Raw genomic sequence first — 16,781 nt, 5'->3', positions numbered from 1 at the left:
CCATTTCCTAATAAAATTAATTTAAAAAAGTAAAAAGCGTAGCAACATACTATGCCAGTATGTTAGGCATACAACAGAGAAAATAAATGTGTCTTAATGCTGGACTTGAAAGTCTCAACAGAATCTGACTGTAGTCTCGACAGAATCTGACTGTTTTATTGATGCAGGGAGATCATTCCACAGAACAGGGGCACGATAAGAGAAAGCTCTGTGACCAAAAGAGTTTTTATTCACCCTAGGGACAAAAAGTAGTCGTGCACCCTGAAAACGCAAAACCCGGGCCGGTATGTAGGGTTTAATTAGGTCAGCTAGGTAGGGAGGTGCCACTCGGTGAACAGTTTTATAGGCTTGTAGCAGAACCTTAAAATCTGATCTCACAGGGACAGGAAGCCAGTGAAGAGATGCCAGAATGGGTGTAATGTGGTCAAACTTTCTGCTTCATGTCAAAAGTCTGGCAGCAGCATTTTGAACCAATTGGAAACCCGTAATGCTGGACTTCGGTAAACCAGAAAATAGAACATTGCAGTAGTCCATTCGAGAAGAGACAAACACATGAATCAGGGTCTCAGCATCAGCCATAGACAGGATGGGATGATTCTTCACTATATTTCACAGGTGGAAGAAAGCAGCCCTCGTAATATCTCTAATGTGGAGATCAAAGGACAATTTAGGATCAAAAATTACCCCAAGGTTCCGCACTTTGTCAGTGTGATGCATGACACATGAGCCTAGGCTAAGTGTTAGCTGGTCAAATTGATGCCATTGTCTCACTGGACCAAGAACCATCATTTCAGTCTTATCGGAGTTTAAAAGTAGAAAGTTGCTAGACATCAAGCTTCTCACTGATGCAAGGCAATCTTCTAAGTATTTCAGTGAAAGGTAGTCCCAAACCACCGCAATATGTGCCCAAGGGGTGCTGTATAAAGGGAGAAAAGCAGAGATCCTAAGACGGACCCCTGTGGAACCCAAAATTTCATGTCACTAAGGTTAGAGGTAGTATTATTGTACAAAACACAGTGAGAGCGACTGGTCAGGTATGACGTCAACCACACAAGGGGACTCCCACTAATCCCAAAACGATTCTCCACTCTATCGAGTAGAATATGATGATCCATGGTATGAAACGCAGCACTGAGACCTAACAGCATTGGAACCGTAGTGGTGTCTGAATCCATTGCAAGCAGAAGATCATTCACCACGTTCGTGAGAGCTGTCTCTGTGGAATGATATTTTTCTAAAAGCAGACTGCAGTGGCTCAAAAAGATTATTCTCAGTTAGGTGGTCCACGAGCTGCCGTGAAACCACTTTTGCCAGAATTTTAGAGCAAAATGATAGATTTGATATTGGCCTATAGTTTTTCAATACAGTAGGGTCAATATTAGATTTCTTAAATAATGGTTTAATCACTGCAAATTTGAAACATTTAGGAACTTCAGTGTGTTTGTTAATTAGGATTTCTCAGTGTGATATAAACCTCACAATGAAATAATTTTTTTATTTGAGTCATTTCAAATTTTAATTACATCCTCACAGTATGTGATTGCTTTTAATGTTGTGATCAGGACAAGTAATTTCTAAAATATGAATTTGACTCGTGATTGTGAATGTTTTAAAATTATGCATAATAGGGGCAGAGCTTCTTCTGCCTGTGTAAATGTCTTTGACTGAACTTTGACTTTGTAGACATGTTCAATGATTCATTCATTTAATGTTGGCATATAAAAGGAAACAGCTTTTTAAAATAATAAAATAGTTGCTCTTTAAAGAGCCTTTGTTTTATTTAGAAGCGTAACAGCAGGTGTTGGTTTGCAGAGAGGAGAGGTGATCTGGATCTGGACTCAGGACATTTAACCAGATGAACCAAAAGAACCAAACCCCAACACATAATTCAGAGTTCTTGTCTGACACTGTGGCTAAACGTATTCAAGGACAGTCACTTGCAAGCCACTCTGCACTTACTGCTCAGGATTCTTAGTTTATTTTGAAGAAAAAATAGATGACATCAGGTCAGGTATACAGTATCTCTGTTGTGTGGGCCGCTGAAGAGGAGGTACTGCTGGCCCACCATTCAGAGGGCGCCCTGCCTGGAGTGCGGGCTTCAGGCACGAGAGGGCGCTGCCGCCTCACAGGACAGCCGAGAGTGACAGCTGTCACTCATTAACTCCTGATAGCTGTCACCAATCATCAACTCGTCAGCCACTCCATATAAGCAGGAAGACATCTCCACCCCGCTGCCGAGATATCGTTTGCCTTTGGAGGTATATTCTCAGCCGTATTCAGTAGGTGCTACTGTACTCGTTATTGTGTTCCTGTTTTGGAGGTGGAGGTGTCTTACCCACCATTAAGAAACTGTCGCTGCTTGTATTTGCTGGGTGTACACACACCCACACATAACTGTTTCTGCTTCCTGCTAGCAGTACCAGATCCGACAGCCGGAGACGGTGGCCACCTGGGGACTCGGAACTTGGCGGCTCCAGTATTCTCTGGGTTCGGTGGCAGTGGAAATCGTGTGGGATCCGGCTCTTCTCTGGACGGACGTCTTCTATCCTCGAGCCTGCCCACACGTCACCTTAGTACATTTGACTCTGTCCAAATTCTGTATTTGTCTGTATTTCGTTGTGCACGCTTCACAACAGTAAAGTGTTGTATTTTTGGCTCATCTGTTGTCCGTTCATTTACGCCCCCTGTTGTAGGTCCGTGTCATTACACTTTCACAACAATCTCAGCATGCTCTAGTTCTATCACTAGAGCCTGCTACTAATGCGGGTGCCATCTCTGATAGTATGCCGAGACTTACTGAATTTGATACTGTTCTTCTGGGTATGCTGATGAAACTTGAACCTTCCGCTAAAAGTGCAAACCTGTCTTGCTTACACGCTACTGACTAAAGTGTTTAAGGACCTGTGGGCTACACTTGGGCTGACTGTGTTGATAATTATTCACCTGTCATTAGCCTTGGGTCCCGTTCTTAAATGTTTTAACTCTGCAGTTATTAATCCAATTCTTAAGAAACCTAACCTGGACTTGGGTTTGCTGAAAAACTATAGACAGATATTGAACCTATCTTATGCTCAAAAATCCTTGAAAAAGTGGCTTCACCGTAGCATATGGCCATCTTACTGAGAATAACCTCTTTGAGGCACTGTAGTCTGCTTTTGGAATACACTGTTCCATGGAAATAGCGCTTTTTTCAGTGATGAATGACCTCCTGCTTGCAATGGACTTTTTCTCCACTATGGTGCTACTATTGTTAGATCTCAGCCCTGCGGTTGACTTGGTGGATGATTGTATACTCCTGGATAGGCTTGAGAACCACTTTGGGATTGCAGGTAATGTCCTTCTGTGGTTGACATCCTACTTAACGAGTTGCTTTCAGTGTGTCCTGTAAAATAGCATCATTTTAAATCTTGTTCCAATGAAATATGGAGTTCCACAATGGTCTGTTTTAGACCCCTTGCTTATCTCCTTCTATATAGCATCACAGGCAGGTGCTGCAACTTTTGGGATTACTTTTCACTGTTAAACTGATGACAGTCAGTTGTACATGCTGATATCTGCAGGTAATATCACGCACACTAAGACTTTAGGGGATTCCCTGGTTTCAGTGAAAAACTGGATGCTGAGCAATGTCTTTCTTTTAAATTCGTACAAGACCAAGATTACGGTCTTTGGTCCTGCAAGACCAGGCATCAGTTTGACCATCTAATGCTAACCCTAGACTCCTGTGTTATACAGGGTGGGCCAATAAAATGTTACCACTTTTTGATCGTACACAAGTTTTTGAAATGAGAATTTATTTGAAAATTTTATTTACAGACTTGTAACAGAAGCAGAGGGATGAAAAGGAAATTCGGAGAATCCCTCTTGAGATGTGTGGCAGTGTCATCACAAACTTCAATGTGCGTGTTGCAGCTGTAATCCAAAGAAGAGGAATGTGGATTGAACATGTCATCAATTATTGAACTGTGTGGAAAACAAGAGAGAATGTGGGAAACCTTTGGTATCAAATGTTAATTTGATGCTTCTGTTACAAGTCTGTAAATAAAATTTGAATAAGTTCTCATTTCAAAAACTGGTGTACGATCAAAAAGTGGTAACATTTTATTGGCCCAGTGGCACAGTGAAAAACCTTGGGGTAATCTTTGATTCTATACTTTCCTTTGACATACACATTACAGAACTGTTTTCTTTGACCTCAGTAATATTGCAAGGTTTCATCCTGTCCTGTCTACGGCTGATGCAGAGACTGTGAACCATGTTTTTATCGCTTCTAGATTGGATTTCTACAATATCCTATTCTCTGGTTTACCATATTAGAAGTCTTAACTGGTTCTAAATGCTGTTGTTTGAACTTTGTTTAGAAGCAGAAAGTTTGACATTTTGCTCCAATTCTGGCCTTCCTTCACTGGCTTCCTTTATCTGTGAGATCTAATTTTAAGGTTTTGTTAGGAACTTTCAAAATCCTTGACTGACTTGAGTGTCCCTATCTGGCCGACCCAGTTAAACCTACATACCAGTCTGGGTTCTGCGTTCTTAGGACACAGGATTATTATGTGTCCCTAAGGTTAAAAAGAAGTCAGCAGGCCGGAGCTTTCTCTTACTGTGCGCATGTTATGCAAAACGATATGCCTGCTGAGATAAAACAGCCTGATTCTCTGGAATCAGTCACGTCTTGATTAAAGACTCATTTGTTTTCCCTATGACTAGTGTACTTGCATAGTAACAAACCAGTTTTCCTCTCCTTTTAAATTGTGTTAACAATTGAACAGGTCTCAGCCTCACTTTATCTATACTTTTGGTCTGTTGTCAAGCAAAGGGCTAGCTGCCGATGACCACTTTGGTACCCTCTGTGCTCCTCTGTTGGTTTACTGCTGGGAACTGATGCCTTAGGTACTGTTCCAGCCAACGGTTTCTGCTCTATTTGTCTCTGCCTGAGGTGCTGTTTCTGGAACTGGGACTGGGGAATCTCGTGCCACATGCTGAACCACTGGACAGTTTTTCATCTTCCCCCTGCCCAGACAATCAGCTAGTGGGATAATACTGACTTACAACATTTTACAAGAACCAAACAAGAAAAAAGACTTTAAGAGTCAAAATGTCAGTATGTGTTTCTGCATTAATGCTGCCATGACAGAAGTATAACTGGCATTTATTTGCCAAGGACACTCACATACCCTCATACTGTGACAGACCGTGGTTTTTGAAATTGCTGATAACCAAGTGGATGGTTCTTTTTGTCTTTGGTCCTCAGCACACGGCATCCATTCTTATTACGTATAAAAAAAAACAGATCTGGAATATTAATTCCACTGACGTCAGTGCACATTTACATTGTGTGGTAATTTAACCTAGATGCCTCAGAGCCCAGAGAAATCAACACCACTTCTGGACAAGGTTACCATAAAATGTGTTTTTGCACAGTAAAGTTTTAAGTGGCACTTGTGAATGTAACTCTATGGTGTAGTGTTTGACAAAGGTTTTCTAAAGTAATCCCTTGTCCATGTGGTTATATCAACTATTAATGAATGATGGTCCTTGATGCAGTGCTTTCTGAGTGATCAGAAATTACAGGTGTTCATCTTAGTATTGCACCCTGCCCTTTACGCACTAAAATTCCTTCAGATTACTTGAATCATATAATGATATTATGTCCTGTAGATTGAGAAATATTCCAATCCCTTTCAATCTTTCTTTGAGGAACAGTGCTTCAAAACATTTCAAACATTTTCTTACATATTTGCTGACAAACTGAAGATCCTTAGCCTTTTGCGGATACTGCTTTTGTACCAAATCGTGATTGCAATCACCTGTTGACTTCACCTGTTTGAAAGAGCACCATTATTTTTTAAAATCTCATTACTAGCCCTAAATGTCTCCTTTTTTGGATTGCATTATGGACTTGAATTGGGCACCGTAGTCTCATTTGAGGGTGGGCGATGAAGGGGTTAAATGAAAGAGCATGTGACGCAAAAATTGTACTTCCAGGGACAGCCCCATTATCATAATTCACATTAAATTTCACTAAAACTTACCGACACAACTTCTCCCATTTGCCTTGTCTTCCCGTCTCCACTGTGAACCGAAAAGAACTGCACTTTTCACCACTGCTTTAGTAATTGCAGTGAAAATAAAACGGAACATCATTTTTCTGTGTGAAGTGATGCTGTGTTTGTGTTGTGCACTGGCAGGCTGTTCCTGGAAGTGGTCAAATCCCGCGATATCACGCAGGGGTTCAAACAACACTGCGCTGCCCCATTGCAGGAATGGATGTATTGTATATTAACAAGTGAAACGAAGTTGACGACACAAAACATTTAATATGTATGGTTCATATTGTGAAATGAAAGAGAAGTCACAGTAAATGTAATTATCACTGTATATTTTTTTTCTTTCATTTTCCATACTGTCCCAACTTTTTCTGATTTGGGGTGGTATTTTGTAGTGGTGTGCGCATAGCCAGAGATCTAATTAGAATATCCTTACCCCAAGACGAGAGAAAGGAGGATGGTTTAGGTTCCTGCTGTTGGCTTTCTTCCCCTAAATTTTCACCAGAATTCAAAGATTTTATATCATTTTTTTCTGATTATATTAAAGAACTTATTCCTCTTTTATTCAGATTATACAGCAGAGCTGAGGATGAACGTAGGCTACTCAGCTGTTGTATTTATGAGTGCTATAAAAAGAAATAAGTGCATAAGAATTTAGATGCACAATTCAATTTTCAGGCTGTTCAGACCTGAGGCCATGTCAGTCTTTCCACTGATCCACCCCCGTCTATTTCCCTTAAAAAAAAAAAAAAAAATCCAGGGTCACCCGTGCTCAACGTGTTCCAGATGATTTCCATGCTCGATTCCGTGCCCAGTCTCGCACCTACGTCTACCGCCTCGCTCTGGGAATCTCCCACCCCACTCTGCTGCCTGTCACAGAAAGAGATCTGTGCTGGAACCTCCACAGTCTGTGAGTCATCATCTCGGCACACGCATCCTCCTCCCACTGTTCACCACCCCTCACATCATTACCCAGCAGTCGTCTGCACTGACAAGTGTGTGTGGCGTATGTGCTTCTTGATTTCTTTCTTTAAATAAAACACCATAGATCAGCACAAGGAGGAAGACACACACACAATCAGTGTGTGCTGAGCCTTGAGGAACCAAATAACCACACAGGCCATTTGAGAGCTGCAAATTAGGGCCAGTCAAACAGTGTTTTAATTGTGCAGACATTGTGAAACAAACCATTGCAATGTACGTAAAGACAGAGCAATGATGTTCTTTTGTGCTGTGTGAGCATTTTCCTCCTTTCAAAGTAATTTTTTTTGTGGGGGGGCAGTAGAGTAAGACAAGATAAGATGCAGGCTTAATACAGATTCACAACACCCACGCATGTTCCTGTTTTATTCTCTTTCCATCTGCCTTGCTTTTTTTTCTATATTTGAGCATCCATCTCATCCTGCCGCCCACTGAGCATCGCTCCTCAGCAGCATCAGTCTGTTTTAATTTTGATCCTCTGCTCCATCTTCATCATTCTCCTACATCTTTTCCACTGCACATAAATTGTAATATTAACTTTTTTTAATGCAGAGTTACTCATGAAATCTTATTTCTTTGGAGCAAGTGAAAAAAAAGATGAAAATCATTAGAGCATTAAGTGCAACATATGCAATGTGCAACAAATGTATTTTTTGCATAATTAAAAATGAGACTGGCATGTTTGTGCAGCACATTATTTTGTTTAGTGGAAAGTGGTGTGCTGGATAATGAAATCTACCATTGTTTATATACACACACACACATACAGGGTGGGCCAATAAAATGTTACCACTTTTTTAATTCGTACAATTTCCAAAATAACAAAGATTTCTTTTTCATTTTCAGGAATATAATTCCTGAAAATGAAAAAAATTCAGAGAATCCCTCTTGAGATGTGTAGCAATGTCATCACAAACGTCAGTGTTCGTGTTGCAGCTGTAATCCAAAGAAGAGGAGCGTGGATTGAACATGTCATCAATTATTGAACTGTGTGGAAAACAAGAGACAAAGTGGGAAACCTTTGGTATCAAATGTTAATTTGATGCTTCTGTTACAAGTCTGCAAATAAAATTTTCGAATAAGTTCTCATTTCAAAAACTCATGTACAATCAAAAAGCGGTAACATTTTATTGGCCCACCCTGTATATATACACACTAACGTGTTACCTGTGGGGATCCACGGCCTCTAGATTGGGTAGTGTTTATAAAATAGGTAGCTGACATTTTTCAAGAGTGGTAATAAATTATGCAAAGTTTGTATAATGACTTGGAATGGTGTGTGAGTCCAGAATGTTTTTAGAACCTTAATCCTCAACAGTTTTTAGAGGAAGAACTCTACCCTTTTCTGTTAATTCCATAATTTTTAATGTTAAGTCACTGTCTTAATGTATTTATAAATGGTTTAGGTTCTTGTTGTCAGATACACACTATTATTATTATCATTATTATTATTACTAGGAGGGGGTGGTGGCCAAGTGGTTAGTGCACTTGGTTTCAGTGTGGAAGGTTCCCAGTTCAAACCCCACCCCTGCCACATTCCTCCATGTAATGTGGAGTTGCGTCAGGAATGGCGTCAGATGTAAAACTTGTGCCAATTCAACATGCAGATCCACCTCAGACTTGCTGTGGTGACCCCGAGTGCAATAAACAAAGGAGTAGCCGAAGGGACTTATTAATTATTATTACTGTTATGTATATTATAATAGCCAAGTGACGTCTTTGTGCATGTGTGTGCGTGTGTATGGCTTTCATCACTGGGAGTTGGTAAAGTTAGTCTTTACTTGTGTGAAGCGCCTTGAGGCAACATTGTTGTGATTTGGCGCTATATAAATGAAAATAAACTGAAACTAGAGACATTCGTCACGAAATGCCCCGCGCGCAGTACTATTTTCCATGTAAAGTGCAGTAATATGTACTTGTGTGGGGTAGGTATTTGGTTGAACCCTCATGTGTTTGATGTAAACTGGGATACACAGTGGAAAATTGGAGATTGACATTTTATTTATTTAGAGGATGTGGCATAGGGACCATAAAAAGTCTGTAGCCTTCAAACAAATGCAACTATTGGTAATTTTTTAAAGTAGGTCAAGGTCACCAGCTTTCAAACCCATGCGAAGTACTCCTCTAAGGCATGTACCCACCAAATATGAAGTTTTTGCAATCAATAGGTGCCGAGGTACATTGTGGCGAACAAATTTCAGGCAAAGGATTTCACAATTGTGACCATTGGTGACCTTGAAAAGTAGGTCAAGGCCACCGACCTTCGAACCCATGCGAAGTACTCCTCCAAGGCATGTACCCATCAAATATGAAGTTTCTGTGAGCGTGAGCAATAGGTGCTGAGCTACGTTGCGGCAAAGGATTTGCCAGTTGTGACCATTGGTGACCTTGAAAAGTAGTAAAGGCCACCGACCTTCAAACCCATGCAAAGTACTCCTCCAAAGCATGTACTGACCAAATATGAAGTTTCTGCGAGCAGTGGGTGCTAAGCAGTGTTGTGGTGAAGGATTTGACAGTTGTGACCATTGGTGACCTTGAAAAGTAGGTCAAGGTCCCCGGCCTTCGAACCCATGCGAAGTACTCCTCCAAGGCATGTACCCACAAAATATGAAGTTTCTGCGAGCAATAGGTGCCGAGCTATGTTGCGGCGAACGAATTGCGGCCCGACAGACGGAAGGACGGATGGATGGACAACCCGGATGCTATATGCCCCGCCTCACGGCGCATAAAAATTTAATCACACAAAAACCGGGCAGAGCGGATATTTGCCTTTTGGTATGCTTATGTATTTTGGGTCAAGGATGAACACTGTGAAAATGGAAAGTTGATATGACTAAACCTTTTGGAGAAATTAGCAATTTTGATTAACCAAAAAACAATGGATGTTGAGCTGCAATACACCATTGGGGTTTGGGGTTTTAAATGTTATTATTTAAAACCCCATTATTTAAAACATTGTGAGCAGTAAAAGTTTTAAACATAAAAAATTGATGATATGGGCATAAACCGTGATTCACAAACCATGAATAATCTTAGTGAACATTGGTATAATGTGTAAAAGTTAGTGAAAGTGGTCAATCAGGTACAATGTGCAGAAGCCTCTTCTGAGCTTCCACAACATGGAACCCATGAAAAGCATCTCTTCAACAGAAGACTGATTTGCGTTTTTTTTTTTTTTGCTTTTGGGGGAAATGATTGCTCATGTCACAGTGCATGCACAAATCATTTAGAATAGAATAGAGCCTTTATTGTCATTGTACATACATACAACAAAATTTGTCTTCTACATTTAACCCATCCTAATTACAACTACAACCCCTGGCAAAAATTATGGAATCACCGGCCTCGGAGGATGTTCATTCAGTTGTTTAATTTTGTAGAAAAAAAGCAGATCACAGACATGACACAAAACTAAAGTCATTTCAAATGGCAACTTTCTGGCTTTAAGAAACACTATATGAAATCAGGAAAAAAAATTGTGGCAGACAGTAACGGTTACTTTTTTAGACCAAGCAGAGGGAAAAAAATATGGACTCACTCAATTCTGAGGAATAAATTATGGAATCACCCTGTAAATTTTCATCCCCAAAACTAACACCTGTATCAAATCAGATCTGCTCGTTAGTCTGCATCTAAAAAGGAGTGATCACACCTTGGAGAGCTGTTGCACCAAGTGGACTGACATGAATCATGGCTCCAACACGAGAGATGTGGACCAAATACAAACAACATGGGAATGTTGTTAAAGGCAAACATACTGGTAGACCAAGGAAGACATCAAAGCGTCAAGACAGAAAACTTAAAGCAATATGTCTCAAAAATCGAAAATGCACAACAAAACAAATGAGGAACGAATGGAAGGAAACTGGAGTCAACGTCTGTGACCGAACTGTAAGAAACCGCCTAAAGGAAATGGGATTTACATACAGAAAAGCTAAACGAAAGCCATCATTAACACCTAAACAGAAAAAAACAAGGTTACAGTGGGCTAAGGAAAAGCAGTCGTGGACTGTGGATGACTGGATGAAAGTCATATTCAGTGATGAATCTCGAATCTGAATTGGGCAAGGTGATGATGCTGGAACTTTTGTTTGGTGCCGTTCCAATGAGATTTATAAAGATGACTGCCTGAAGAGAACATGTAAATTTTACACAGTCATTGATGATATGGGGCTGCATGTCAGGTAAAGGCACTGGGGAGATGGCTGTCATTACATCATCAATAAATGCACAAGTTTATGTTGATATTTTGGACACTTTTCTTATCCCATCAATTGAAAGGATGTTTGGGGATGATGAAATCATTTTTCAAGATGATAATGCATCTTGCCATAGAGTACAAACTGTGAAAACATTCCTTGCAAAAAGACACATAGGGTCAATGTCATGGCCTGCAAATAGTCCGGATCTTAATCCAATTGAAAATCTTTGGTGGAAGTTGAAGAAAATGGTCCATGACAAGGCTCCAACCTGCAAAGCTGATCTGGCAACAGTTATCAGAGAAAGTTGGAGCCAGATTGATGAAGAGTACTGTTTGTCACTCATTAAGTCCATGCCTCAGAGACTGCAAGCTGTTATAAAAGCCAGAGGTGGTGCAACAAAATACTAGTGATGTGTTGGAGCATTCTTTTGTTTTTCATGATTCCATAATTTTTTCCTCAGAATTGAGTGATTCCTGACTGCCAAAATTTTTTTTCCTGATTTCTCATAGTGTTTCTTAAAGCCAGAAAGTTCAAATCAAATGAATTTTATTTATATAGCGCCACATCACAACAAACAGTTGCCCCAAGGTGCTTTATATTGTAAGGCAAGGCCATACAATAATTACGGAAAAACCCCAACGGTCAAAACGACCCCCTGTGAGCAAGCACTTGGCAACAGTGGGAAGGAAAAACTCCCTTTTAACAGGAAGAAACCTCCAGCAGAACCAGGCTCAGGGAGGGGCAGTCTTCTGCTGGGACTGGTTGGGGCTGAGGGAGAGAACCAGGAAAAAGACATGCTGTGGAAGAGAGCAGAGATCAATCACCAATGATTAAAAGCAGAGTGGTGCATACAGAGCAAAAAGAGGTGAATAAAAAGAAACACTGGGTGCATCATGGGAACCCCCCAGCAGTCTAAGTCTATAGCAGCATAACTAAGGGATGGTTCAGGGTCACCTGATCCAGCCCTAACTATAAGCTTTAGCAAAAAGGAAAGTTTTAAGCCTAATCTTAAAAGTAGAGAGGGTGTCTGTCTCCCTGATCTGAATTGGGAGCTGGTTCTACAGGAGAGGAGCCTGAAAGCTGAAGGCTCTGCCTCCCATTCTACTCTTACAAACCCTAGGAACTACAAGTAAGCCTGCAGTCTGAGAGCGAAGCGCTCTATTGGGGTGATATGGTACTACGAGGTCCCTAAGATAAGATGGGACCTGATTATTCAAAACCTTATAAGTAAGAAGAAGAATTTTAAATTCTATTCTAGAATTAACAGGAAGCCAATGAAGAGAGGCCAATATGGATGAGATTTGCTCTCTCCTTCTAGTCCCTGTCAGTACTCTAGCTGCAGCAATTTGAATTAACTGAAGGCTTTTCAGGGAACTTTTAGGACAACCTGATAATAATAAATTACAGTAGTCCAGCCTAGAGGAAATAAATGCATGAATTAGTTTTCAGCATCACTCTGAGACAAGTTGCCATTTGAAATGACTTTAGTTTTGTGTCATGTCTGTGATCTGCTTTTTTCTACAAAATTAAACAAGTGAATGAACAGCCTCCGAGGCTGGTGATTCCATAATTTTTGCCAGGGGTTGTAGACACAGTCCAATCACTAGGAGCAGTAGGCAGCCACAGTCCGACTCCTGTGGAAGAATTTAATGGGAATCGTACATATTCAGGTGATTGGCAATGATCGGTTACACTCGCATGTAAGTGGATATAAAACAGTAAAAAAGTAAGTCCCTTCCGCTTCTCCCTTTTCACTCGGGGTCACCACAGCAGATCTAAGGTGGGGCTGCATGTTGAGTTGGCATAAGTTTTACACCGGATGTACTTCCTGATGCAACTCCACATTACATAGAGAAATGTGGCTATGAAATAGTATGTAATACAAATTTTGCCTGTTGTTTTAAAAAAATTGGGCCTGATTCCCTCAATTTTGGAATCAGAGCCAAAAATTGTCAATGGGAGGTGTCCTTAGTCATCAAGTGTAAATCAAATATGAGAAAGGAATGCGTGAAAGCAGGCATTAGAGCCAGACAAACTGGCACTTGAGTGAAGGAATTGTGGATGTTAAATAGTGTTTGAAACAATTAGAGAGGAAACCAAAATGCACTTGAATCTGAAAGCCTATAAATAGGAAGTAGACAGAGAGCATATGCCAAAGTAAGCGTAAAGAATGACTAACAGGAAACATGCACTAAGGGAAGACGGAAAGAAAACACTAGAAGTAAACAACATGGTGGCAACTATGGACTAATGTGCGAGAAATATTTATCACATAGGACACATTGATGTACACGAAGAGAAGATGATGAATAAGTATAAATGTAGAATCAGAACACCAGAACATGGACCATAACAGTTTGCAAAAATTCCTCTTTCTGTTTCTCATCAGGAAGCTCGATTTTGGAGCCATGCACGAGGCTGCCGCCCTGCTGCTTGGGACTCATGACTTCAGCAGTTTCAGGGCACCTGATTCTAAAATGGCTTTGAAAAGCCCTGTTAAGACAATGGATGTGGTGAGCTTACAGCCAGGAAGCTCCTTTGCACGCATACACTTCCACAGGTAGACTTAATGTTGGAATTTGGCATCTTATGTAGGCCATGGGTTAAAGTTCTCCATCACCACGACAAATTTCCATCATTTGGAAAATTTAACCACACATACACGCGCACACATGGTGTCATGCATGTTTTGGGACCGAAATATGATACTCTCATTGTCAAAGCAACATCCCATTCTGCGCTCATCAAAGCAGCAGCAATGTCAGCGTGGATGGCGCAGCACCGCAGAGGAAGGGACTGTATGAATTTTCATTCCTCTCCGCTCTGTTTACTGCTTGCCATGAGCCACGGTCCTTCTCCTCCCTGTCTTCATGGGAACATTGGCAGACCTTCCCCAAATAGAGCAGGGTGTGGCTTTGCTTTGAAGCAATGAAGCAGTGCTTCAATCTGCTGCTTCGGTTCTTTGTTTTATTTAGTTTTATCATAATTTTTCCCCGCTAAAACCCTAAAGAGCATATATCTGTGAGTAATATTTTACATTTTTATGTTAAACCGACCTGTTATGGTCTTCTGAAACAGTTGATAGATGTATTTTATAACTTAAAAATAGGACTGATGCTAACGCGTTAGCATGTCTGTGGCGTTTTCAGTGTTAAAGTTAGCATTAAGCTGTAAAAGAGTCAAATGTATTACAAATTGTAATATTTTATTTATTTGTTTTTATGTATATATTAATAATAATAATAGCAACAACAATAATAGTAATAATAACTAATAATTCCACAATACAGTTTTAGAGAAACAGCAGGGGTGGTGGCCAAGTGGTTAATGCACTTGGTTTCATTGCAGAAGGTTCCGGATTCAAATCCCACCCCTGCCACATATCTCCATGTAATGTGGAGTTGCGTCAGGAAGGGCATCCGGTGTAAAACCTGTGCCAATTCAACATGCAGATCCACCATGGATTTGCTGTGGCGACCCCGAGTGCAAACAAGGGAGCAGCCGAAGGGACTTACTTACTGTTTTAGAGAAACAGACAAAAAGAACCTGATAAAACAAAATAGAAAAGATAAAATCAACTAACAATGAAAATAAATAAATATAGAAATAACTGTTTCCTGTGAACACCTAGTGACTCTTACACCTCCACTTCATCCCTGTTTTAAGTTTAATGACAATTTGTTGTGGTCAAACCATATCTAAGCTGTGTTTTTACATAAGAAAAAAATTAAATGCAGTAAATTGCACATTTGTGTCTTTTTTCATGAAAATATCTTATTAAAGACCACATATTACACTAGTCAGGCCTTTAAAAAACTTTTGTGGACTCTTGCTGTAATATGTTGTCAGTGGTTGAGATAGTTGCTGTAGGCATCTAAAAATGCTCATAATTGGGTTAAACCTGATGGAAATCTCTTTGTGATGTGTTGGTGATGTATGTGCAAAATAAAACAAACCACTACTCCAGGTATGTTTTTGACGAGAATATAACATCATAACTTTGTTACAAGGTCAAACGTTGATGTTTGCGTGATAAAGGCCTTAAAGAAATAATGGCAAAACTCCCATGTAAGTAAAAAAAAAAAAAAAAAAAAAGATTAATTGAAAAAATAATCAACCGATTAATCGATTACTAAAATAATCGTTAGTTGCAGCCCTAGTTTGTTTTACAAGTGAGAGCATTTTACCGATTAAAATCAAATCAATTTTATTTATATAGCGCCAAATCACAACAAACAGTTGCCCCAAGGCGCTTTATATTGTAAGGCAAAAGCCATACAATAATTACAGAAAAACCCCAACGGTCAAAACGACCCCCTGTGAGCAAGCACTTGGCGACAGTGGGAAGGATTAAATGTGAATAAGCCAGTTTTGAATTTCTCTGTGCGCATGTGTTTTCAAAACGGCTGACGGTGTTACTTTGTGCACAGCAGAACAATATGTTCAATTGCTTTAAGCCCTAATTTGGTATTTTATTGACTGTACACCCAGCAACACTGCACCCTTTTGGCGCATTTACCGGAATGGAACGGATCAAAATACTACAGAAGACAAAGAATTTTTACTTGACAGTTTGAAGTAAGTTTTCTTTGTTTTAGAGGGCTTCATACCCATTAAAATTCACTAGAATATACAAAATTTGACTTGCTGTTTTAAAAATTTTCTTGGTGAGATCCCCCAGACCCCCATAATCAATACTGTGTTTTTACTTAACAGTTTGAAGTGAGTTTTTGTTGTTTCAGAGGGCTTCATACCCATTAAAATTCACCAGAATATACAAAATTTGACTTGCGCTTTTAAAAATGTTCTGGGGGAGATCCCCCAGACTCCCCAGAATCAAGACTACACCCCGCCCCCACCATCCTTTTATGTACCTTTATGCTCAGGTTTTGCATTCTTTTTATGCTTTGTCTGTCTCTCCTTAGAGGCTATTTAGAATAGATTTGTATACTGTATAATGTTTATTGTATTTATTGAGGAAAAAAAGAGTGTGTGCTCCCACTATGCCACATTTTAGGGAATTGCTGACATTGATTTTTGCCAGGAAAAAATTTCAGTCACATGAAAATGTATTGCTTTAACCCATGATGTAGGCTACCAGCTTTCAACAAACACTCTAACGTTTAAAAAGAGAGAAAGAGAAGAAGGTGTTACTTAAAGATGGAATATTTCAGAAATCGTGTTGTTATACACACTCACTCATCACTCATCTTCAACTGCTTATTCGGGATCGGGTCACGGGGGCAACAGCTCCAGCACGGGACCCCAGACTTCCCTTTCCTGGGCCATATTGACCACCTCTGACTGGGGGATCCCGAGGCGTTCCCAGGCCAGTGTGGAGATATAATCTCTCTACCTTGTCGACGTGCCTGGAACACCACCTCCCTAGGGAGGCGTCCAGGGGGCATCCTTACCAGATGCCTGAACCACCTCAGCTGGTTCCTTTCAGTGTGAAGGAGCAGCGGCAGCAGTCCTTCAGACTTGGGCTGATACAGATACGAAGGGCGTGATACATAAACAGACATGCAATAAGATATTTATCTCATATTAC

At 40.3% G+C, this 16,781-nt stretch overlaps 1 protein-coding gene across 1 annotated transcript in view; it reads left to right on the top strand.

Annotated features, from left to right (window-relative positions):
- The window catches only part of pusl1 (pseudouridine synthase like 1), a 58,137-nt gene that overhangs the window by 27,320 nt on the left and 14,036 nt on the right, over nt 1–16,781 (top strand). Inside the window, exons 4-5 of the mRNA XM_034166994.1 lie at nt 6,808–6,957; nt 13,620–13,790. Coding sequence (XP_034022885.1) covers nt 6,808–6,957; nt 13,620–13,790 — 321 coding nt within the window. The remainder of the gene's footprint in view (nt 1–6,807; nt 6,958–13,619; nt 13,791–16,781) is intronic.

This window comes from Thalassophryne amazonica, chromosome 3 (assembly GCF_902500255.1).
Source record: "Thalassophryne amazonica chromosome 3, fThaAma1.1, whole genome shotgun sequence".
NCBI classification, from domain to species: Eukaryota; Metazoa; Chordata; class Actinopteri; order Batrachoidiformes; family Batrachoididae; genus Thalassophryne; species Thalassophryne amazonica.
Note: the sequence above shows the minus strand (reverse complement) of the source record. Positions and strands in the feature narration are given on the sequence as shown.